Source organism: Bidens hawaiensis, unplaced genomic scaffold (genome assembly GCF_021521415.1).
Source record: "Bidens hawaiensis isolate Kalapana, Puna unplaced genomic scaffold, B.hawaiensis_p1.1 tig00008100_1, whole genome shotgun sequence".
NCBI lineage: Eukaryota > Viridiplantae > Streptophyta > Magnoliopsida > Asterales > Asteraceae > Bidens > Bidens hawaiensis.
In genome coordinates, this window is record NW_027491574.1 from 1,014,226 (window position 1) to 1,039,005 (window position 24,780).

The 24,780-nt window shown below is 37.1% G+C and overlaps 1 protein-coding gene across 1 annotated transcript; it reads left to right on the plus strand.

The window, feature by feature from the left end:
• Positions 1-3,246: 3,246 nt before the first annotated feature.
• LOC143637049 (uncharacterized) lies at positions 3,247-5,998 on the plus strand. The gene is made up of 4 exons (XM_077104519.1): positions 3,247-3,321; positions 3,376-3,515; positions 4,347-4,451; positions 5,340-5,998. Exons 1-4 carry the CDS (start codon positions 3,247-3,249, stop codon positions 5,785-5,787), a joined length of 768 nt encoding a protein of 255 aa, XP_076960634.1. The 3' UTR covers positions 5,788-5,998.
• Positions 5,999-24,780: the final 18,782 nt, after the last annotated feature.

Genomic DNA, 24,780 nt, shown 5'->3' on the forward strand with positions numbered 1-24,780 from the left:
ATTATTGTTCAAGAGCTATTTAAAATCCCACAACATCAATCATCAAGATCCCCAAATTGATTCATTAAACCACAATTCCATTCAACGCAACCTAGGGATTTAGCATTGTAACGGGCGACGACAACGAAATGGTTTCACGTCCTTTGACATAATGCGTATGACATAATATGAATTTTCAAACCCTAAAATCACAATCAATGATAATTCACACTAAAACCATAGAGTAAAGGATTATAAGCATATTGATAACAAATCCCTTTAGATTAGGATGCAAATTTGATGGTTTTTATGTCTGATAGGGTTCGGTCAAGAACATTGATCAAACTAGTCTCAAACGATGCTATAGATGATGAATGAAGGAAGCCCCCTTCTTGTCATGAGGATAACTGTGTTGTTAGTTTTACATATTTAGCCATCACTTTCGAATTCAAGGTTTTCAATATTCTTTACCCCGGGGAAATACCTGTCTTGAGTTCCTTTCGTTTACCTTTTGTTTCCCTGACCGTTGATTACTTCTCTAGTTATGAATCCTAGTAAGATTGGCCCAGACTTGAATTATATCTAAAAGTAGTAAATGGTTTTGATTACTTCTCTAATGGCTACAGATTTTTTGTACATGAGGGTGAGGACGCAATGTGAAGGAGAAGTCATAGAGGGTTTCTTTATTTGTAATTTTATTCTATTATATTTTAGTAAAGTACAAAGGTAGTATTTGAGCCAATGAACTATTAATGGAGTGGTAAGGGAGAAAATTTGTGTTTTATGTGACCAGGGTTCAAAACATACCCCCACCATTTAGTTTCGGCGGCACCTGGTGATGATTTTATACTAAACTTAGTATCAGTACCGGTATGTTACCGACAATCAATTATCTATAATACCAAAACCGTAATACCACACCAAAAGATAATACCAAAACTAAAAATGAAACAAATCAATCCATTCATAATCAAGTAACGAATACCAAAACATACAAAGTCTCCCCTTTATCAAAATGTTTAAAAAAAATTAACTTATGCAAAAAAGTTAACATTCGTTTATTCTTCGCTAGTTAGCTTTCCGTTTGAAGCCATGATGCTTGAAACGTGTGAAGATATTACACATGGCTAGAGTTACGAGTTTTGGAAATCTCAATAAAAACCTTTACCTATTTCAAACGGGTACCGAGTACCAAAATACTCGTACTCGTACCCGAAAATATTCGTACTGAAAATCAATAAATCTAGATACCAAATAGACGGGTTAAGAGTATTCCCACCCCTTCCTCTATCTCCAAATTCAAAATTACACTAAACATCACTGTGTTTTCTCTTTTGTCAATTAAATATTTTTTTATACCTTTGCTATTACCATTTTTCTTTCCTTCACTCACAACCACTTTCAAAATATACTATTTATAGAGCATGACCAGTCTATTTTCAAATATACAGAAAAATCATTGCATTTCTCTCTGCTTCCCTCACAATACAAGGGGTGTTCAAAATACCTGAACCTGATTAACCCGACCCAACCCGAACCCTAATAAGCTTATTAGGGTCGGGTTAAACATGGTCAAAAAATATTAATCGGGTTATTCGGGTTGACCCGAATAACCCGGACTGTTAATAGGGTCGGGTTTCGGGTTCGTTTTTGGAAAAAAATCGGGTTTCGGGTTAACCCGATTAGTGGTGTTTGTTTGTGTTCATTTAAGTATGCTCATTTGAGTTCGTTTATGTTTGTTTGTGTTCATTTACGCATGTACATATATGTTTATTTACGTTCTTTTATGTTCGTGAATTGTTCACCTAGATTTTAAATGAATGAATATAAACGAACACGAACATGTTCATTTTTTAAACAAACGAGCATGAACACAAATATTTGTTCGATTAAGTGTTCATATTAATTTAAAGTTAAATGAACAAAGACAAACATGCCCTTGTACGTGATCGTTTGTAAGGGTGTTCACGGTCAGATTTTAACGGTTTTTAGGACAAACCGTGAGCCAAACCATTAATAAAAACAGAAAACGAACCGTTAAGATAGGAAACCGAACCTAACTGAACCGTTACTAACCATTTGGTTTCACGGTTTGGGTATATATAAATATATATATATAAAGTACAAAACAAATTATACTAGTTACAAAAATTCCTTTATTGTATACCATCGTGCTACAAAAGATCTGCTCAAGTTTTGTGGTGTTGTGTAAGGTGAACATGTGCAAGGTTCTTAAAAGTTTAACAATAATCAACTCGATCTACTGATAATAGATATGCAACAAATCAGCTTCATCTTAATCTGAAATGAAATAACAAATAGAATTGAAAATTTTAATATCATAAACACACCTCATTATAGTAGTACAGTTTAAGCAAAGTATATTCATCTTACGGTTCGGTTCGGTTATACGGTTTGAAAATTTTTAAACCATAAACCAAACCGTTCTTTGCGGTTTGAAATTTTTGAAACCAACCGACCAAAAGTTAATAAGAAAGCCCGACCATGAAACTAAACAAATGATCGGTTTGAACTATTCCGAACCGAAGTATCGAACCATGAACACCCCTAATCATTTGGTTCGTCTACAGTCCTGTATGCAATAATAAGATAAACATTGTAGTCCAATGGTTACAAACATAAAAATCAATTTAAAAATATATAGCAACCCGACTAACCCGACCGAAAAACCAGAAACCCGATTAACCCGAACCCGAACCTTAATAGGGTCGGGTTGCGGGTTAGATCATTTTTTTTCAAAACCCGACTAACCCAACCCGATTAACCCGAAACCCGATCGGGTTGACCCGATTTACACCCCTACAACACCATAAATCACTCGTTACATTATAAAAATTCCACTCACATTTTGATGGATTAGATGTGAATGCTGTAAGCAATTAATGGGTGCGGATGGTTGTGAAAAAAAAAAACATCTATTTTGACTGATTAAATGTGAATGTTGTAACTAATTATAATGGATACGGAACCGGGTTGTGGTGGTATATATTAGAAAGAGAGATGAGGATGAACATAAGTCGGTGTGGTGTAAAGGATATAAAGAGGGGGTGGGTTATTAAGATAGACATATCCTTCCTCTTGTCGGGGCATTCGCCCTCTCCCTCTCCCTCATCGTTCCATTTTGTTTGGAATCCGAAGAATTATTCCCTCAGAATCTTCTTTTCAATCTCTTATTATTATTATTATTATTATTATTATCCATTGTTTGTACCTATTCATTCATCCGTCCATCAATCATTCATCGTCATGGATGCTGCACCAATTGAGATCGATGTTCACCACCTCATCACCGCCTTCCCAGATCTATCCATCCATCACCAGGTACAATTTCTCTCTCTCTTGATTTGTTTGTTAGGTGGGTTTTGATTGATCTAGGGTTTGCAGGAGGGGAAGAAGGGTTGCGATCCGAAATCATCGATCGCTGATGAAAATCATCATGGGATTTGTGTCATTTGCTTGAATAAGATCGCTTTGCAGGAAACCGCCCTTGTTAAAGGTTGCGAGCACGCTTACTGGTTTGTCTCATTTCATTTAGAAACATTTATATTTATAGCAAATCATTGATTGAGATTTGAGCTTTACAAGATGTTAATAATTCATTCATTGTTACTCGATTAATCTAAGTCGGATTAAAGTGAATATGACGTCGTTTTGGTGTGCATATTTGGACGCTGTGTTTTAGCATTGTGTTGAATGAGGCGGATGATATTTTGCTAATATTACATCATGTGTCGAATAAGGATTTAAGACGTAGATGCACATGGATTTTGGTTTCTCTGTACACGTCTCATTGGCATCACGCATTCACATAGTTGTCTTGCGAATAGTGGTCAATAGCGACAACCTGCCTATACACTATGTAGCGATAGCTATGAACTAGCGGGCGCTTTTTGCTGTTAAGCGATAAGGTGTTAGAAAATTATTTATTTATTTATTTAAAATAGGGGTTTCATTAACTAAGTTGAGTTTTTACGGTGGAACTGGTTTGAGTTTAGTGCTGCTTAATCGATTTTAATGCCTAAAAATTAGATTTTTGATTTTTCAAAAAAAAATAATAATAATAATAACAAACTGATTATTGCTATATTAAGACGACAAACATCAAATAGTGGAAAAAGACCTGTACACGATGAAGCACGCTATATCGAGCGCTATTCTTGCTATTGACAACTATGCGCATTCACTTCATTATATTTCTTGTTTATTATGCTTTAAATATCATGTATGCGTTTTATTTCACACACAGGTCACTGTTTGTTGTCATTTGCTACGTACTTAGATTTTCATACCTGCTTTTATGTATTATTTTCTGTAAATAATAAGTGCACTTGCTATATTCCCTATAGTGTGACTTGCATCCTTCGGTGGGCTGCGTGTAAGAAGGAACCAACTTGTCCACAATGCAAGAATCCGTTCGAGTTCCTCAACATTCATCGCTCTCTTGATGGCAGGTAGATATAAAAACCATAGTTATCGTTTATCAAACGCGCTTGGTGGGCTCAAGGCGCATAGGCCTTGCATGGGGCCTAGGCGCATGGTGCGAAAAAGCGAGGCCTTGAGAACAAAAAAGCACACTTTTATAAAATAAGAAGGCAAAAACAAAAGCTATTTTATAACATTTATTATGAATAAATTAGTACCAAAAGTTTTAAAATAGTTCCTGCTTCTGGATTTTATCATTTTTCTTGTTAAACTATACCTTAATTTTTTTTGTTTAAAGTTTAAATCATAATAGAGATTGCTGTTAGGCAACTTATACTACAAGAAACATCAACAAAAGCCATAAGCGGATTAATCAAGGAAAGAAAGATGATAAAAAAAAAAACTTCTATTAGTCTTGTTCTTCATTATTGTGTGATTTCTACAAACCAAAGAATTATCAATGATTATTGAGATTTGGGGTTACTTAAGTAAATCCGATTCTTTTTTAGGAAATTCTTATCAGTTAGTCAAGTGATAGATCAAAAAACTCACAACTTCCGGATTTGGCTCCTAAAAAATGGCTTCACCATGGAAAGTCGGTGAAGTAGCGCCTCGCCAAAAAATAGCGCCCAGGCGGTTCAGGCAACCGCTTTTAATAACTCTGGTAAAAACAACATGGACGTCATAAGCATATATGTAACAATATTGAGCAACATTTTCTGTCATATTGTCACACATTAAAACCTCTTAAATCCATTTATCTCCATGTGTTCTTTACCATTGTTTGTATGACATAATTTTAATCAATTTCCAAAAGCTCATCCATACCTCTTACTCTCTCAGTGAGGTAAATATTCCATGTGCTTGTACATTTTGTACATGCATAATTATAATAATATTTGGTATGTTATTAACAGCATTCATGACTATATGTTTGAGGAGAGTGTTTGCCTCCTTTTAAGAGCATCATGGTTTCACCCATTACACGTGGAGCCGACTCATGAAGCACCAGATGATCACATACCAGAAGACTCTTACTTTTACCCTTACGGGTATGAAGAAGAAGAGGATGATGAAGATCTAGATGAAGTCTATTTGGGCCGTTCATCAAACATCAACATCCGTATCGGCAACCGCAGGTGGGGTAACAACGGGTTCGTGAGGGCGGGAAAGCAAGAAGCAAGGCCCGTTCACCACCAACCCGATTCGGAAGCAGGATCGTCCTCTCGTGAGCCCAAAAAGAAACAGGCGGCTGACAAAGCGGCGGTTGGGAGGCGGGCCAAACGGACACTGAAACGTGAAGCGGCTGACAAAGCGGCTGCTGCAAAACATCAGCAGCATTTGGTTAGGTTGGGGCGCAACTGAGTAATAACAGTTCTGGAAGTGAATCTATGTGTACAGTGTTTCTTGAATGTTATGAAATAACTGTTTTTTTAGTTTAGATAGTAAGTGATAAAAATGGGTCACTCTGTGCCGGAGTTTGACTCCATATGGATCTTACTTTTATGGTTACTAGGTTTGTTATTATAACTGAAGTTGTTTTAATTGTGTTTCTGTTGTGAAGTTTTTTGTTCATGTTGTGAATCTTGGTTTGAAAGCTGAGCAGCATGGTGATGCTTTTAATTCAGGTTGCTGTTCAAAGTTGAATAAGAATAAAGGTTTGACTTTTTTAAGTCAAAGATGGTGTTCCAAAGTGTAGAAAATTTTGTTTTTGTGGGCCAATGCTACTTATCTTGTTCTTGCCTCTTGGTTGATTTTACTTATTTTCTGAGTTTTAATTTAGAGTTTGATTTATAGGATTTTTTTAGGGGTGTTCACGGTTTGAAACTGTGAAAGCGCCCAAACCGGTTAGCAGTTTGGTTTCATGGTTGGTTTTTAATCGTAACTTTTGGTCGATCGGTTTTAAAAATTTCGAACCGTAACGAACAGTTTGGTTTTTATGGTTTATGTCGAAAACCAATCGTATAAAACTGGACCGGACCGTTGATTTACTTAAGTAAATATTTTATATTATATATGTATGTACACAGGTATATTGCTATTCATAATTAAATCATTGTTGTTAAGTGTTATAAAATTATACTAATAGTTAAGAAGAAATGGGCTAAGCCCCAAATACCAATCATACACATTTGTGTTTTGTTCATTTTTAGACAACTTTGTGCTTTGCTTATTTCAATAAGCTTGTCTTTGAACTTGACTGTGGACAAGTTGTGTATAAACTTATCAAAATCTGTAAATTATTTACAACTTTACTATAACTATATCAATATGTATCTTTGACATCTTGTATAAAAACCCAATGATCCTAAACTGTGAAACCAAACCGTTACTAACGGTTCGGTTTAAAAGCTCTACGGTTTGTTTCGGTTTACAAAATTGCAAACCGTTGTTGTTAACGGTTTGGTTCACGGTTCGACCTAAAAACCACGAAAACCTGACCGTGAACACCCCTAAGATTTTTACATATATCCCCTCGTTAAGCCTCTTAATTACATATCTCCCCAATGTTAAAATCTTAATTACATTTTTCCCTTTTTAGCATGCAATAACCATTTTATCCTTATTATGTGACAAAATTTGTTCATATGCCATCCATGTTAAAAATATTCAAGCTTATTATGTAAAAAATATTTTTGATGAATATTATTAATGAATAACTGGTTGCTAGTGTTATTAATGAATAACCGGCTGAGACATTGAGGTTCAATGTAACACCCCGGCTAAAGCGGAAACGCCTGAGTGTGACGTACAGATTGCTCAAACACACGTGACACTATTAGGTGACCATAATAACATTATTTCATTTAAATCTCATGTAACACAAGTTTATCAAATAATACAAGTTGTGACAAATAAACAAATGATAAGTTGTTCCTTGAATATCCTATAGACATACTATGTGTCTTTTAACTTTCATCATTGCATCTTTACACCTGTAACATATGTATAAAATAAAGTCAGCTATGAACATAGCTGGTGAGATTTCCACAGTTTGATATAATACGTAAAAATCATACAATTCATGAACAAGTGATAAACGAGCAAGTAATGTCCTTTTCTGTGACAACCGCCAAAAATTAGATTAATCTGATAATTATCTTAACCGTAATCGTGTATTAATTAGTAAGGTAAATATATAGGAATAATATTTTCATTCAAAGTGTTTGATTTTAGTTGAATTTAAAATATGGAACCCGAAAAAGTTCAATTTTGTCGTGTAGTTGACACTGTACAGATTGACACCGGGTAATATCTCAAAACGGATAAATTCATAAACGTGTCAAGATGACCTCGAAAAATAAAATTTTATGTTAGGATATTAGAGTTAGTGTATAAACTTAATTTTAGAAGGTTTGAATCGCAAAAATTAGAAAATAAGTAACCGAAAGCCAGTAGAGGACACCGTATGAGCCCGACAGTAAGTTTTTCAGAAAATTATGTTTTTAGGCAGACAATGACTGTAATCTAATTTCGCTCAAAGTCTGATAAAAATTATTAGAAACGGAAGTCGTTTGGCTAGATAAATTACGAGATACGTTAAACGTTAACACCTAGTTATTATCACATGTTATAATTCAAATCACCTCTCCCTCTCCCTCTCCCATCTCTCTCGGCCGCCATACACACATAACCCAACCCACCTCCCAAACCCACCAATGAGAAGCTTGCATGTATGTATCAAATGATTACCTAGATTACTTGGATGGACACATACACACTCTACCCCATACAACACATCACCCTATACCCCCCCTTTCTCCCTTCATATAACCGGCCACCCCACCACCACCATACCATCTCACATTTTCAAATTTTTACACACATAACACTTGATTAGGAAATCTTTGGGTGGAAGTTTAAGCAAATTACAAGAAGTAGGAAGCCAAAGGAAGGATTATAGCCAACTCAAGGTCACATTATCACCTCCATAGGCACCAAATCCGAAACCCAAGGTAACCCACTTCAAAGATTGGTGTATATTAGTTGCTAGTTGATGTTTAAAGCTTGATTTTAGTATGTTTGGTAGTATACATGCAAGTATAATATGGATATATGCATGTATGTATGAGACCGTGAGTTTGTATAGGAATGCGTAAGATGGGATTTGTTGATTATAGGACTTGTTATTGTTGCATTTTAGCTTGTATAGATTGTCCATATGGATGTTACTTGAGTTTGTTTAACAAATGGGTTTAGGTATTGTTTTAATATTGGAAGTAAATGTGTAAATGGTCAAAAGATTGGAAATGGATTATGGGTAAAAACACCCATTAGAACCATGGGTTTTGATTTTGGTATTGGATTGAAGTTGTAAGTTTGTTAAATGATAAAATGGTTAAAGAAGAATGATACTTTTGAAAACCCACATACTTGATTACTTGAAAAAGTTGTAAGTAATAATAATAATGGTGTTGAAAGAATCTTGGAAAAGGGTTGACAAAAGTATAGGGATTTGACTTTGTTGGAAAGTCACTTACACATGCAAGTATTACAAAATTTGACTTTTGATCATAAAGCTCATACTTGACTTGTATTGATTTTATATGGATTGATAATGACAAACTAAGTGATTGAATGGGGCATATGGAAAGGAATGAAATCTACTAGAAGTACTAGGATGCATGAAACATAATAACTTAGATAAACAAGAGTTTGTGTTAAACTTACTAATAAAGGAAACTTTGTAAATTGTACAAGATGTTTTGCAAAATGATTTGATAAGTGAACATAATCTTGTGTGGATGATTAAAGACTTGTGGTTAGGATTACTTTGGTAAACTCTATTGTAAAGATTGTTAGTATAACAATAAGGTTATTAAAAATTACTACTTACTAGTAATAGAAACTTTGTTGTTAAAGAAATCAAGAATGTGTTGGTTAAAAGATAATAATGGGATGAAATAAGATGTTAATATGAGTTATTAATATCTGGAAATTTTGGTACATAAACACCTTGTAGAGATTATAGAAACGACATGTTTATCGTGTAGTTAAAAACTTAAGCTAAGGCTTGAGCATGTGTAGTTAAAAATTTGTTTTATGTGAATACTTGGTGCTAGATGATCAAACATGTATATGATGATATATTATTTGTTATTATATGTATATTTGCTGTACCAAATGGTTTGGTTTTGACATTGTGACTTAAATAGCTTGTCGGTGACTTTAACGATCGGAAAGTTCGACTTTTAAGGTAAACCGACATGAGTTTTTGGAACTGAATAAAACAGCTTCTAAAGCCATAATATTCTTATATTTAACATAAGTTAAAGTATAAGAAAAGTCAAGAATAGCAAAACTTAAACCAACACGGTTCGTGTCGCGAAAACCGACACGAAAACGTTAAAAATTGGCATTTTTAGGAAATTGGCAACAAAATAAAAACCAAAACATTTTTATTGAAAAACCAATAAAACTTGACTAAAAACTATATAAAAAGTGTTTTAGATAATTTAAAACTAAAAGTTTCATAAAAATGACAACCGGTTCGTTTTTAAGCTCAAAACCAACGAAACCGGCAAAACCGACAAAACCGATTATAATAGAGTCAAAATTTAAAATAAAATAATAACTTAAACTTTTCCAAAACACTCCAGCAACTAAAGGTAATAATTTTTATAAATTTTAATAATTAAATAAAATTATTAAATAAAACAATTATTAGTTGATTATTACTTGTTTATATTTTTAAGTATAGAATTATAAGATTATAAGTAGTAAACTTTATGTGTTATGTGCTTGTGTGGATTTTTAGAATAAGAATATGTATATTTTAGTCAAATTTAAGATTAACGAACGTGTACTAATATAGGAACGAGCGTTTATTCGAAACCCCGAAATCAAAGGTGAGTTCTTCCTCCGAAAAGCATATTGTATATCTATATTCGTATTTATATATATATATGTTTTGAAAACGCATTATAATACAAGTTGTCGTTATTGTGGGATGAATCAATTTGGTTAAATAACTGTTAACCGAATTGAGGGCACAGAAATGTTGGTAGATCTATCGGGGTGACGCCCCCCACTTCCATTCGCGTTGGGTTAAAAGTGGGAATATTTCGAGTATGGTACGTTTCGAGTTATCAAATTGGTAGTCATACACGCGTTGTATTCTTAGCTAGTTTACAACTAACGCTTTTTGTGCTTAAAGGTAAAATGCGGGTTTCGTTATTGTGTTATACCGTGTATGATCGGTCTTTAATTGGGAGTATAACGGCCGTACACCATTATATTCATGTGTTGTTTATATATAAATTGTCTATATTTATATAATAAGTTTTTCTTCTCAGGAATAACTCACCAACATTCGTGTTGACCCAAATATTGTTTAAATATGCTTTGCAGGAAAGTGAAGGTTTCGAGGTGGCATGGAAATGAGAGCGTGGGGTGTTTGAACAAAAGCGATGTGTTGTAAACCGTGCATCAGCACGTGTAATAAACTCTGATGTTGTAAAATATTTCTTATAATAAAAGATGATGCTTTTATTATTAAATGGTTATTATTGTTGACTATCGGCGTCTGTCATAACCCGACGAATTAAAGTTAAGACTTCCGCTGTGTTAAGTTAAGGTTTTCGGGGTGTGACAGAAGTTGGTACCAGAGCCAACAAGTTATAGAGAATTAGAAAATATAAAGTTTTCTAAACTATAACGGTATGTTCAAACACGCGCTCCTTTCCAGCCTCTCGAAACAAAAAGGTAACAAAGATATATATATAATTGATTATTACTAACTTGAATTGATATGTTTATTTAGATGACGAACTCTGTAGCGATCGTATCTGACTCCGACTCTTGTAGCAGTGGTACTCCACTATCACCAGTGGAGTGGCGTCCGGTAGTTGCATCAGGAGATGCCGAGTCTACTTCGAGAGCTACACCCTTGAAGGTGTACACTCGAAAAAGGACCAGGGCAAACCGTGATGCATCGGCCCCTGTCATTGCACTCCCTTTAGCTGTGATTCCATCCTCTCCACCACCGCCTCCCGCACCGGAGCCTGTGGTCGAGGAACCCTCTGATCACGAGCTACTTATGGTTCTTCTTGCTAAGTTCTCAGCTTACGAGAACATCGTTCATGACATGGTGGACCGTGTGCTTGCTATCGAGCATAAACAGGGTCTTGATGACCAAACCCGTGATGTGATGCACCAGTTTGTGAACGAACTGAGGAACCAGGGACTGATGACAGACGCCAGGGTAGGAGTTCTTAAGATGAAGAATGAGATGATAGAGCCTTGCGTAGGCTATTTGATGAGCCTTCACCAGGTGTAGTAGGGCGTTTGGGGTAATATGTTGATTATGGTAGTTGTGATGTAACTTAACCTTGGAACATGTTGTTATTTTGTGTGTGGTTGTGGTAAGAACTAGAATTATGGTGGGTGATCAAGGTGTAAGTAAGTACACCTAATTTTGGTATTTTGGTACATTATAAAATCCCACTCTTTGATGATTATATTTATGTTTGTATTATTAATGATGCTATTTGATCCCTTAAAACTTAGAAAAATATCATTTTTCCAAAACTAACCAAAATTATATTTTTTTTCTAAAAAGAACATGGCGCCAAAAACAAGACGATCCACTAATAATCAAGCAACCGGATTACCTTCCTCTCAAGACGAGTTAGCTCAGCTAATCGCTCAACATGTAAATTCGGCACTCGAGCAACATGAGGCTAATCGCAATGCAAGCCAAAACCCCCTAAATACAACTAATACTTCAAGTGGAGAAGCGCCTAGAACCGAAAATCTAAACAAAAACCCCTCAGGTAGCACGGTACGCGGGTGCTCATACAAAATTTTCCAAGGTTGCGGACCGAAAGAATTTACCGGTGCCGAAGGACCTTTGGAAATTATCCGGTGGATCGAGAAAATGGAGTCTGTAATGAAAATCAGTGATTGCACTCCTCTCGAACGGATAAAATACGGAGTGTGCTCATTCCGTGATGAGGCACTCGAGTGGTGGAACTCCATAATTCAAAATCTTGAAGAAGATACCGCTTACCGTCTAACCTGGGAAGAACTAAAAGAAATGTTGTTAAAAGAGTATTGTCCCCGAAACGAACTTCAGAAAATCGAATACGAATTCTGGCAGTTAAAGATGGAAGGTGCTGACATTGGAGGATATACTTCCCGATTCAACGCTTTGGCACGACTAGTACCCCGACTGGTTACGCCTGAATATGCAAGAATCGAGAGGTACATTTGGGGCTTAGCTCCCGAGATCCGAGGATTGGTTACCTCCTCCAAACCAACCACTATCCAGTCAGCCCGAGAGCTGGCAAAATCTTTAACTGATAATGCAATTTGTATGGGAACTCTGAAAGACTTCGGTAAGAAAGCGACTACCGCCGAACATGAACGAAAAACAGTTACCGAAAATCAGAAAACCGGAGAACTCAAACGAAAGTGGAATGGTAACTCAGGAGGACAGTTCAAACGAAACCAAGGAGCACGAAGAATGTTTGCAGCAAACGCAAGAGGATCAGGACAAGGATTCACTTGTAACAGGTGTGGAAAGAGTCATAATGGGGAATGTTGGAAATGTCTGAAGTGCAATCGATTTGGACACCAGACTCAGTACTGTAGGGACTCTCCGTCCGGTTCAGGAAACCGAACTTTCGAATGTTTCGAATGCGGTGTCATCGGGCATTTCAGAAATGATTGCCCCAAACTCAGGGTACAAAATGCTAAGAGCAAGGCATTCGAGATGAACGCGAAAAAGGCCCGGAAAGACTCATCCGTAGTCACCGGTATGTTTCTCGTTAATAATCATTATGCTTATGTACTATTCGATACTGGAGCAGATTTAAGCTTTGTTTCTGACCAATTTGAACCCCTTCTCGGTATCGAACCAAGCAAGTTAGACAATAATTACTCAATAGAATTAGCTAACGGGAAGCTAATTGAAACCAGTAAAATTGTCCGAAACTGCAATATTCTGTTAGAAAACCTTAGGTTTCCAATCGATCTTCTACCCGTAGAGTTAGGCAGTTTTGATATAGTAGTAGGAATGGATTGGTTATCCAAAAATGGTGCTGAAATCATATGCTCCGAAAAGCTAGTTCGTTTACCAACCCCAACCGGTCAATTTCTGAGCATTCGAGGTGATCAGAGTAACACCGAGTTAAAACTCTCTAGTATCACAAAGACTCGCAAAATGTTAAGGAAAGGATGTCCCGCTTTTCTTGTCAATGTAGTCGACACAAAGGCTAAAGAGCGAAAGATAGAGGATATTCCTGTAGTACGGGATTTTCCAGAAGTTTTCCCTGAAGACTTGCCTGGATTACCTCCTCAGCGTCAAGTCGAATTCAGAATCGATCTGGTTCAAGATGCCGCACCGATAGCTCGATCTCCGTACAGATTAGCACCATCGGAAATGCAGGAGTTATCTAATCAGCTCCAGGAATTACTAGACAAAGGATTCATAAGACCAAGTTTCTCACCTTGAGGAGCTCCAGTCTTATTTGTGAAAAAGAAGGACGGTTCTTTTCGAATGTGTATCGATTACAGAGAACTGAACAAACTTACTATTAAGAATCGGTACCCACTACCGAGAATTGATGATTTGTTTGATCAGTTGCAAGGATCAAGCTATTACTCAAAAATCGACTTGCGGTCCGGGTATCATCAGTTACGTGTTGCAGAAGAGGATGTTCCTAAAACCGCTTTCAGCGTTATGGCCATTATGAATTCCTGGTCATGCCTTTTGGCCTAACGAATGCACCGACTGTGTTCATGGATCTTATGAACAGAGTTTGTAAGCCATACTTGGATAAATTTGTGATAGTATTCATCGATGACATACTTATTTACTCACGAACCAAGAAAGAACATGAACAACACTTAAAACTGATTCTAGAATTGCTAAAAGAAGAGAAGTTATATGCCAAATTTTCCAAGTGCGATTTCTGGCTTCGAGAAGTTCACTTTTTAGGGCATGTAATCAATGAAGATGGTATCCTAGTTGATCCAACAAAAATTGAAGCAATTAAGAATTGGGAGACACCAAGATCACCCACTGGAGTGCGACAATTTTTAGGATTAGCTGGCTACTATCGTAGATTCATTGAAAAATTTTCTTCTATAGCTCAACCCTTAACCCAATTAACCCAAAAAGACAAGAAATATGAGTGGACAGAAAAACAAGAAGGAGCCTTCCAATTGCTTAAACAAAAGTTGTGTAGTGCACCAATCTTGTCCTTACCAGAAGGTACCAATGGATTTGTAGTATATTGTGATGCGTCTCGCTTAGGTCTTGGCTGTGTGCTTATGCAACAAGAAAAGGTGATAGCATACGTGTCCAGACAACTCAAGGTGCATGAAAAGAACTACGCGACGCATGATTTGGAATTAGGAGCTGTTGTGTTTGCTCTTAAGATTTGGAGGCATTATCTGTATGGAACCAAATGTACAATATTTACTGATCACAAGAGTCTCCAGCATATCTTTGATCAGAAAGAGCTAAATATGAGGCAACGTCGATGGGTAGAATTACTCAATGATTACGACTGTGAGATTCGTTACCACAAGGGTAAAGCGAATGTTGTGGCTGATGCGTTGAGTCGAAAGGAAAGAGAAAAGCCTCTGCGTGTTCGTGCATTAGGATTGACGATTCAAACGAGTCTTACTACTCGAATTCGTGATGCACAGCGTGAAGCTTTGAAACCGCAAAATGTAAGGTTTGAGAAATTGCGAGGACTTGAAAATGAATTTGTCTCAAAGTCTGATGGGACACTATACCTACTTGATCGAGTTTGGGTACCACTCTATGGAAATCTGCGTAATCTTGTTCTAGACGAAGCGCATAAGTCTGGATATTCGATCCACCCAGGATCAACCAAGATGTATAAAGATCTCCAAGAACATTATTGGTGGCCTAACTTGAAAAGAGACATAGCTGTGTATGTCAGCAAGTGCCTGACATGTTCCAAAGTGAAAGCTGAACATAGAAGACCGCCTGGACTACTGCAACAACCAGAGATCCCTCAGTGGAAATGGGATAATATTACCATGGACTTCATAACCAAACTGCCAGTTACGCCGCGAAATTATAATGCGATTTGGGTAATTGTGGATAGATTAACTAAATCCGCTCATTTTATACCCATTAAAGAAAAAGACAGAATGGAGAAGTTAACTCAGCTGTATCTGAAAGAGATCGTAGCCAAACACGGAATACCGGTCTCAATCATTTCTGATAGAGATGGTCGATTTGTTTCTCGTTTTTGTCAATCTCTTCACGAATCCCTAGGAACTCGCTTAGATATGAGCACCGCCTATCACCCCCAGACAGACGGTCAAAGCGAGAGAACTATCCAAACATTGGAAGACATGCTGCGAGCCTGTATCATTGATTTCGGAAGCAGTTGGGATACTTATCTGCATTTAGCTGAATTCTCCTATAATAACAGCTACCACTCCAGTATTAAGGCTGCACCGTTTGAAGCCTTGTACGGAAGAAAATGTCGATCTCCCCTTTGTTGGGAAAAAGTCGGAGAAAAGCAACTTACAGGTCCTGAAATTGTCCAAGAGACCACCGACAGGGTCTTTCAAATCAAGGATAGGTTAAAAGTTGCAGCCGACAAACAGAAAAGTTATGCGGATAATCGCAGGAGACCGTTGGAATTCCAGGTAGGAGACCAAGTGTTACTAAAGGTATCACCTTGGAAAGGCATAGTCAGATTCGGTAAAAGAGGAAAACTTAGTCCACGATACGTTGGACCGTTCAAAATTACCGAACGAGTAGGGTCGGTAGCCTATCGACTCGACCTACCTTCAGAACTCAGTGGAATACACGACGTGTTTCACATATCCAATCTGAAGAAATGTCTATCTGACGAATCGCTGATTGTTCCTATTGAAGACATAATGGTTGATGATAAGCTTCGATTTATAGAAGAACCAGTTGAAGTCATGGACTGGAAAATCCAGAAGCTAAGGCATAACAGAATTAAGCTTGTCAAGGTTCGCTGGAATTCAAGACTTGGTCCCGAGTTCACGTGGGAACGTCAGGATAATATGAAGGCGAAATACCCTCACCTCTTCCCAGAAGAAACCGAAACCAGCACTACATCCTAAATTTCGGGACGAAATTTCTAAAAGGATGGGTGAATGTGACAACAGCCAAAAATTAGATTAATCTGGTAATTATCTTAACTGTAATCGTGTATTAATTAGTAAGGTAAATATATAGGAATAATATTTTCACTCAAAGTGTTTGATTTTAGTTGAATTTTAAAATATGGAACCCGAAAAAGTTCAATTTTGTCGTGTAGCTGACACTGTACAGATTGACACCGGGTAATATCTCAAAACGGATAAATTCATAAACGTGTCAAGATGACCTCGAAAAATAAAATTTTATGTTAGGATATTAGAGTTAGTGTATAAACTTAATTTTAGAAGGTTTGAATCGCAAAAATTAGAAAATAAGTAACCGAAAGCCAGTAGAGGACACCGTATGAGCCCGACAGTAAGTTTTTCAGAAAATTATGTTTTTAGGCAGACATTGACTGTAATCTAATTTCGCTCAAAGTCTGATAAAAATTATTAGAAACGGAAGTCGTTTGGCTAGATAAATTACGAGATACGTTAAACGTTAACACCTAGTTATTATCACATGTTATAATTCAAATCACCTCTCCCTCTCCCTCTCCCATCTCTCTCGGCCGCCATACACACATAACCCAACCCACCTCCCAAACCCACCAATGAGAAGCTTGCATGTATGTATCAAATGATTACCTAGATTACTTGGATGGACACATACACACTCTACCCCATACAACACATCACCCTATACCCCCCCTTTCTCCCTTCATATAACCGGCCACCCCACCACCACCATACCATCTCACATTTTCAAATTTTTACACACATAACACTTGATTAGGAAATCTTTGGGTGGAAGTTTAAGCAAATTACAAGAAGTAGGAAGCCAAAGGAAGGATTATAGCCAACTCAAGGTCACATTATCACCTCCATAGGCACCAAATCCGAAACCCAAGGTAACCCACTTCAAAGATTGGTGTATATTAGTTGCTAGTTGATGTTTAAAGCTTGATTTTAGTATGTTTGGTAGTATACATGCAAGTATAATATGGATATATGCATGTATGTATGAGACCGTGAGTTTGTATAGGAATGCGTAAGATGGGATTTGTTGATTATAGGACTTGTTATTGTTGCATTTTAGCTTGTATAGATTGTCCATATGGATGTTACTTGAGTTTGTTTAACAAATGGGTTTAGGTATTGTTTTAATATTGGAAGTAAATGTGTAAATGGTCAAAAGATTGGAAATGGATTATGGGTAAAAACACCCATTAGAACCATGGTTTTTGATTTTGGTATTGGATTGAAGTTGTAAGTTTGTTAAATGATAAAATGGTTAAAGAAGAATGATACTTTTGAAAACCCACATACTTGATTACTTGAAAAAGTTGTAAGTAATAATAATAATGGTGTTGAAAGAATCTTGGAAAAGGGTTGACAAAAGTATAGGGATTTGACTTTGTTGGAAAGTCACTTACACATGCAAGTATTACAAAATTTGACTTTTGATCATAAAGCTCATACTTGACTTGTATTGATTTTATATGGATTGATAATGACAAACTAAGTGATTGAATGGGGCATATGGAAAGGAATGAAATCTACTAGAAGTACTAGGATGCATGAAACATAATAACTTAGATAAACAAGAGTTTGTGTTAAACTTACTAATAAAGGAAACTTTGTAAATTGTACAAGATGTTTTGCAAAATGATTTGATAAGTGAACATAATCTTGTGTGGATGATTAAAGACTTGTGGTTAGGATTACTTTGGTAAACTCTATTGTAAAGATTGTTAGTATAACAATAAGGTTATTAAAAATTACTACTTACTAGTAATAGAAACTTTGTTGTTAAAGAAATCAAGAATGTGTTGGTTAAAAGATAATAATGGGATGAAATAAGATGTTAATATGAGTTATTAAGATCTGGAAATTTTGGTACATAAACACCTTGTAGAGATTATAGAAACGGCATGTTTATCGTGTAGTTAAAAACTTAAGCTAAGGCTTGAGCATGTGTAGTTAAAAATTTGTTTTATGTGCATACTTGGTGCTAGATGATCAAACATGTATATGATGATATATTATTTGTTATTATATGTATATTTGCTGTACCAAATGGTTTGGTTTTGACATTGTGACTTAAATAGCTTGTCGGTGACTTTAACGATCGGAAAGTTCGACTTTTAAGGTAAACCGACATGAGTTTTTGGAACTGAATTAAAACAGCTTCTAAAGCCATAATATTCTTATATTTAACATAAGTTAAAGTATAAGAAAAGTCAAGAATAGCAAAACTTAAACCAACACGGTTCGTGTCGCGAAAACCGACACGAAAACGTTAAAAATTGGCATTTTTAGGAAATTGGCAACAAAATAAAAACCAAAACATTTTTATTGAAAAACCAATAAAACTTGACTAAAAACTATATAAAAAGTGTTTTAGATAATTTAAAACTAAAAGTTTCATAAAAATGACAACTGGTTCGTTTTTAAGCTCAAAACCAACGAAACCGGCAAAACCGACAAAACCGATTATAATAGAGTCAAAATTTTAAATAAAATAATAACTTAAACTTTTCCAAAACACTCCAGCAACTAAAGGTAATAATTTTTATAAATTTTAATAATTAAATAAAATTATTAAATAAAACAATTATTAGTTGATTATTACTTGTTTATATTTTTAAGTATAGAATTATAAGATTATAAGTAGTAAACTTTATGTGTTATGTGCTTGTGTGGATTTTTAGAATAAGAATATGTATATTTTAGTCAAATTTAAGATTAACGAACGTGTACTAATATAGGAACGAGCGTTTATTCGAAACCCCGAAATCAAAGGTGAGTTCTTCCTCCGAAAAGCATATTGTATATCTATATTCGTTATATATATGTTTTGAAAACGCATTATACTACAAATTGTCGTTATTGTGGGATGAATCAATTTGGTTAAATAACTGTTAACCGAATTGAGGGCACAGAAATGTTGGTAGATCTATCGGGGTGACGCCCCCCACTTCCATTCGCGTTGGGTTAAAAGTGGGAATATTTCGAGTATGGTACGTTTCGAGTTATCAAATTGGTAGTCATACACGCGTTGTATTCTTAGCTAGTTTACAACTAACGCTTTTTGTGCTTAAAGGTAAAATGCGGGTTTCGTTATTGTGTTATACCGTGTATGATCGGTCTTTAATTGGGAGTATAATGGACGTACACCATTATATTCATGTGTTGTTTATATATAAATTGTCTATATTTATATAATAAGTTTTTCTTCTCAGGAATAACTCACCAACATTCGTGTTGACCCAAATATTGTTTAAATATGCTTTGCAGGAAAGTGAAGGTTTCGAGGTGGCATGGAAATGAGAGCGTGGGGTGTTTGAACAAAAGCGATGTGTTGTAAACCGTGCATCAGCACATGTAATAAACTCTGATGTTGTAAAATATTTCTTATAATAAAAGATGATGCTTTTATTATTAAATGGTTATTATTGTTGACTATCGGCGTCTGTCATAACCCGACGAATTAAAGTTAAGACTTCGGCTGTGTAAAGTTAATGTTTTCGGGGTGTGACACTTTCCAGTTGGTATCAACCAACGTACTCGGGTAATCGTGCAAGTAAGGTCCTTTCCAGTTAGTAACAACCAACGTACTCGGATTATGATACCCTTTAACACTCGATACAAATGGACCTGAGTGCAAAGGGGGGCGTATGATCATACTTATTGAGGCTACCACGTGCAAGTAAATTCGAGCAAGTAATCAAGTAACACACAAGTCCATATAGTGAATTGTAGTTTGTAAGCGAAATCGTAATACATTGAATTTGTAATAAGATACATATGATACCCCCAAATATGAAAACGTTTAAAAAGGGGTTGTGAGAAACTCACCTCGAATGCGAAGATAAACTTGTAATAAAAGCAACCGAAAATACGAAACTGAAGCAACTGAAAATACGTTAAAGAATCCAAAACGATTGAACTTCTCCAACTATAAATAAAATAGATACAAATAAATAAGAAATTTAACGACCAATCTAACGGGATTATTATGTCTAATTTTATTGGGAATAATTATTAGTTTAAGGCATGAATTAATTTAATGTTATTTTTAAGCTTAAGGAATTTTAGTGGTTTATATTATTTTAATATTATAATATTAACATTCATATGAAAGTTACGATAATTTCGAGGTACGGATTTTAAATGGGGATTTCTATCTCGAATAACTATTATTGGATTAAAGCTAACGAATTAAAGTTAACGAATTTAAAATTATCTACTTAGCGTTTAGCGCATTAAAACTAATAAATTAAAGTAATGGACGAATAACTAATTTTAATGGATTTTTAACGGGTTTTAAGGTCATGACATTATTTTAATAACTATTATAATGAGGTTTACACTATTTACTAGATACGGTTTGAACGATGTGAACTTATTTTCGGGTTTTAATGAAAACTTATATGAAAAAATTATAATTGGAAAGAAAATGGTAAAATATATTTTATTAATACAACATTAACCGGGTTTTAATGAAAGGAAACGAAAGTTGGTTTTTAGTTGGAAAGAAAATGGTAAAATATATTTTATATTTAATTTATAAAAACTTATATGGCTTAGAAATAATTGTATTTGCTTTATTTTGATTTTTAGATAATTTATTTGATTTAAAATGAGTTTTAATAATTCTTAATGATTTAATATATATATATATATATATAATAGAATGTTTAAAAAATATAGAAATAAAATGGCCTGACCGGGATTTCGAATCCGGATCTTTCAGCTTATACATACATGCACTAAACAACTACACCAAACTGTCTATTGATAAAAGATTAGAAAAACATATATATATATTAACATTATGGATCACCTTCTTCTTCAAAGAAACCCTAGCTTAAATTCTTTCAATTCGTCCCACGTTTGTTCAATCTAGTTTTGGGGTTTTAATTAACGGTTAAAAATGATTCAAATGCATGCTTAAATTACCTCAATTGGTGTCGGGACGGTGACGAACGGCTAGTTGGTCGGAAAAAGATCTTGGATTTTCAAACGATGTTATAGATATTGATTAAGTGTATTTTGGTGTTTGTAGCAATTTTAGATTGATGTTAGAGTCCTATTTATACCAGTTAGAGGAGCGTGTTGGCGTTAAATTATTACAATTGTCATGGCGGAAAGTTCGGCGGGTCAAACGGGATTAATCGATGGCAATCCGTTAATAGAATCTAATTAATTCGCTAATTACGATATAATATTGACCATAGTTGAGTTATTTTAGTGGTTTGAGTTTGATTAGTGAAGAAACACTAAGTGAACCCTGGACAGATTATAGATAATCTGGGGGTTAAGTAATGTTTCCCACGGGGATGAGGTCCAGCTGAGAAGGTTGTTCTTCTAGAGACCTGCAAAACAGACACCGTAAGCTCGTCACTGAGAAGGGGGGGTTCCTCCTTGTGACCACCCTCCGGCGTGAGAATCAGACTAGATTGCTCTGAATATAAGTGTATATTAAGAGATTGCTAGATAAGATTGAGATATCAGATGATGTCCTTACCAATCCAAGATGTTGGAGTATTTATAGCCGAAGGTAGGTTTCCAAGCAGGTACAGCCGGCTGAATAGTATTCCTGTTCTACCAACAGTGGACTACGCACAGGCCATACTGGTTGGTGGATAGGTTACGGCCAACAGTAATAAGGTCGGCTGTATACTGTTCCTTTATTACCGGCTGCGCACTGTTCCACCAACTGTAGGCTGCGCACGTCTCATCGTAAGGGTTGGTGAGTAGGCAGCGGCTAATAGTGACAAACAGTAGTAGAGGGTGCTCCTCCTCGTCTTGTTGTCGGTGAGCTGTCACCCTGTGATTAGTTCATGGGCTGCTCTGGTCAAACTGTCTGTTCCACCCATACCTTAGTAGGTATAGTACGAAAGACCTTCCAGAAGCATACGGACTGGCTCATTTAGGCGGGAGTGTTCCCGCCTTGCTCATTCCTTCATGTGACTTGAAGTAACGAATGCCTTGTGCGTGTAGCCTTGCTGATAGTGCGGGTAGCCTTCCCTGATGGCTTGTATCCGCAGCTGCGGGAACAGGCGGGGTACTTTACCATTGGGAGGCTTTCCCTGCGGGTACAGCTGGCGTACTTTGCGTAAGGTTCTTTGAGCATGGTGGGTCCTGCCAGAGTAGTTGGTCATTGCGCAGACGTCCCTGTTCAAGGTGAGTCTTGCGGGTCCAACTGTGCTCTGCTGGGACCTACCTCTTCAAGTCCCCCCAGTCCAATGTTCTTCTCATGAATTATTAATAAGTGAGGTGAACTTTTGGACTTAGCAAGGGGTTTTTGAAAAGGGTTTAGTTTTTCGGTTTTCCGTGGTGATTCATCCCGCGGTTTTCCTGATGTCACGCAGAAATTCCCGACTTTTCTGCTTGATCTTTGGGTGTGAAGCGGGTAGGTTTGTAACCTCCTCGCACGTCAGGAGCGTTGAGTCCCACCTGTGTGGATTCTCCATGGGGTCTTGGTGGTTTTCGACATAGTGATCATTTATGCTAAAACCACCAATTCCATCTTGGAGTTTCAAACAATATAGTTCTCGACGTTCCCGTCGTGCGGGAATGTTATTCACTTTTCCGCAAGCATGGCCCAGAAGATCCCTCTTGGTTTGAATTCCCTGCAGAGTGCTAAGTACGTGAAGGGTTTTGCCTTGACACTGTACCCGCACTCGTCTTACGGTTACTTTACTTCCAAGGTATTCCTGGCGTCAATTCCCTGCGGGTGCTAGGTATGTGAAGGGTTTTGCCTTAACACTGTACCCGCATCCGTCTTACGGTTACTTGGTTGCCAAGGTAAGGGGTATTTTCCCGCTTACTTTTGAATCTTTTTGAATTTTGAATTTTGAAATTCGAAGAGTTGGTGAAAGGATAAGAACAGTCCAAACCTCTGAAACGTCGTGCGACGGTTTCTTCTGACTGTGTCAGGACGTGCAGGAAGTTATGGTGACGTGACAGTACATGGTCATTCCAGACGCTTTTTCAGGCGCGTGGGCCCGATTTTTCGGGCGCGTGGCCGCGAAATTAATGGTACGCGTCCTGTCAACAGCTGTTGCCAGCTTTCTTTTTGCCACGTGTCATAGTTTCATTGCACCTTCGATTTCTCTCTCCTCCGCATTAAATTCATCGCATTAATTGCGATTATTATATAAAGGGGGAGAGGGTTCTTTATAATCCACACTTTCACTCTTCTCTTCATCTTTTAAGCGATTTCCGGCGAATACTCCCCTTTTCAGGCAAGCATTCTTCCGAAATCGCTTTCTTCTCTTCACAAGATGTCGTCTCGTGATGTTGAATCCACAGCCGATGATAAGAGTACTGCTGGCGAGTGCCAGTGTGCTCTGCCTGGCGATCTGTACCGGTATGTCGTCAGGAAGTTCATGCTCTAGTCTCTCGAGCCTGAGTTTCCTGAACCCCATCATACTGTGTACGATGCCCCCAGAGGCAAGATCAGGGTTTATGCAGCATTCTTTGTTTATGGGAATCTTAGGTTCCCATTGACAAAGTTTGTTTACCGTGTCCTTGAGAGGCACGGTGTTCATTTGACCGAGTTGCACCCTATGGCGATTGCCAAAATTCGCCACTTTGAGTGGGTGTGCCGGATACTGGGCGTTGAGCCCTATGTTGACCGCCTGATGACCTTCTACACTTGGAGGTGCATCCAGGGGTGGTACACCCTGACAACCCGAATCAAGGGTTTAAAGATCTGTGCGACCGAGCGCAGTCTTCGCTCGTGGAAGCGGGAGTTCTTCTTCATATCCGCCCGCGCCATCCCCATTGCCATGAAATTCAAGAACGGGCAGGCACTTCCCAACCTTCACGCCTCCAGCTACCAGGAGGCGGAATGGTTTGCGAAGATATCTCGGGTCCAATCTCCGGTTTACCGGTTTGCGGAGTCCGGGATGGTGATGTTGGGGATGAGCCGGGTGTGGAAGGAGGCTGATGCGCACAAGATTCCGATCGTCCTCGAATACGGTTCGAACTCTGTTCCTTACGGTATGCCTTTTTCCCTTTTGTTGATTTTGAATTTCTTCTAACTTCTTTCCTGTTTATTTCAGAGGGGAACGATTTGCAGTCGCTCCTGAACCCGCGGGAGGCTGACAGTCCCGCACGGATGGGTACTCGCGCTCTCGATGAGAACGAGTTGCCCATCCTAGAACAAACGGCGGATGGGTTCGTGGAGGTCTATCCGCTAGGCCATGAGATCCTCAGCGCCCGTCGGCCAGGTAAGGC

Bases quoted from the DNA above. Each gene is read 5' to 3' on its own strand.
- LOC143637049 (XM_077104519.1), top strand. From the start codon at position 3,247: ATGGATGCTGCACCAATTGAGATCGATGTTCACCACCTCATCACCGCC. The intron at 3,516-4,346 runs GTTTGTCTCATT...TATTCCCTATAG, and splicing joins GGTTGCGAGCACGCTTACTG to TGTGACTTGCATCCTTCGGT. The intron at 4,452-5,339 runs GTAGATATAAAA...TGTTATTAACAG, and splicing joins CATCGCTCTCTTGATGGCAG to CATTCATGACTATATGTTTG.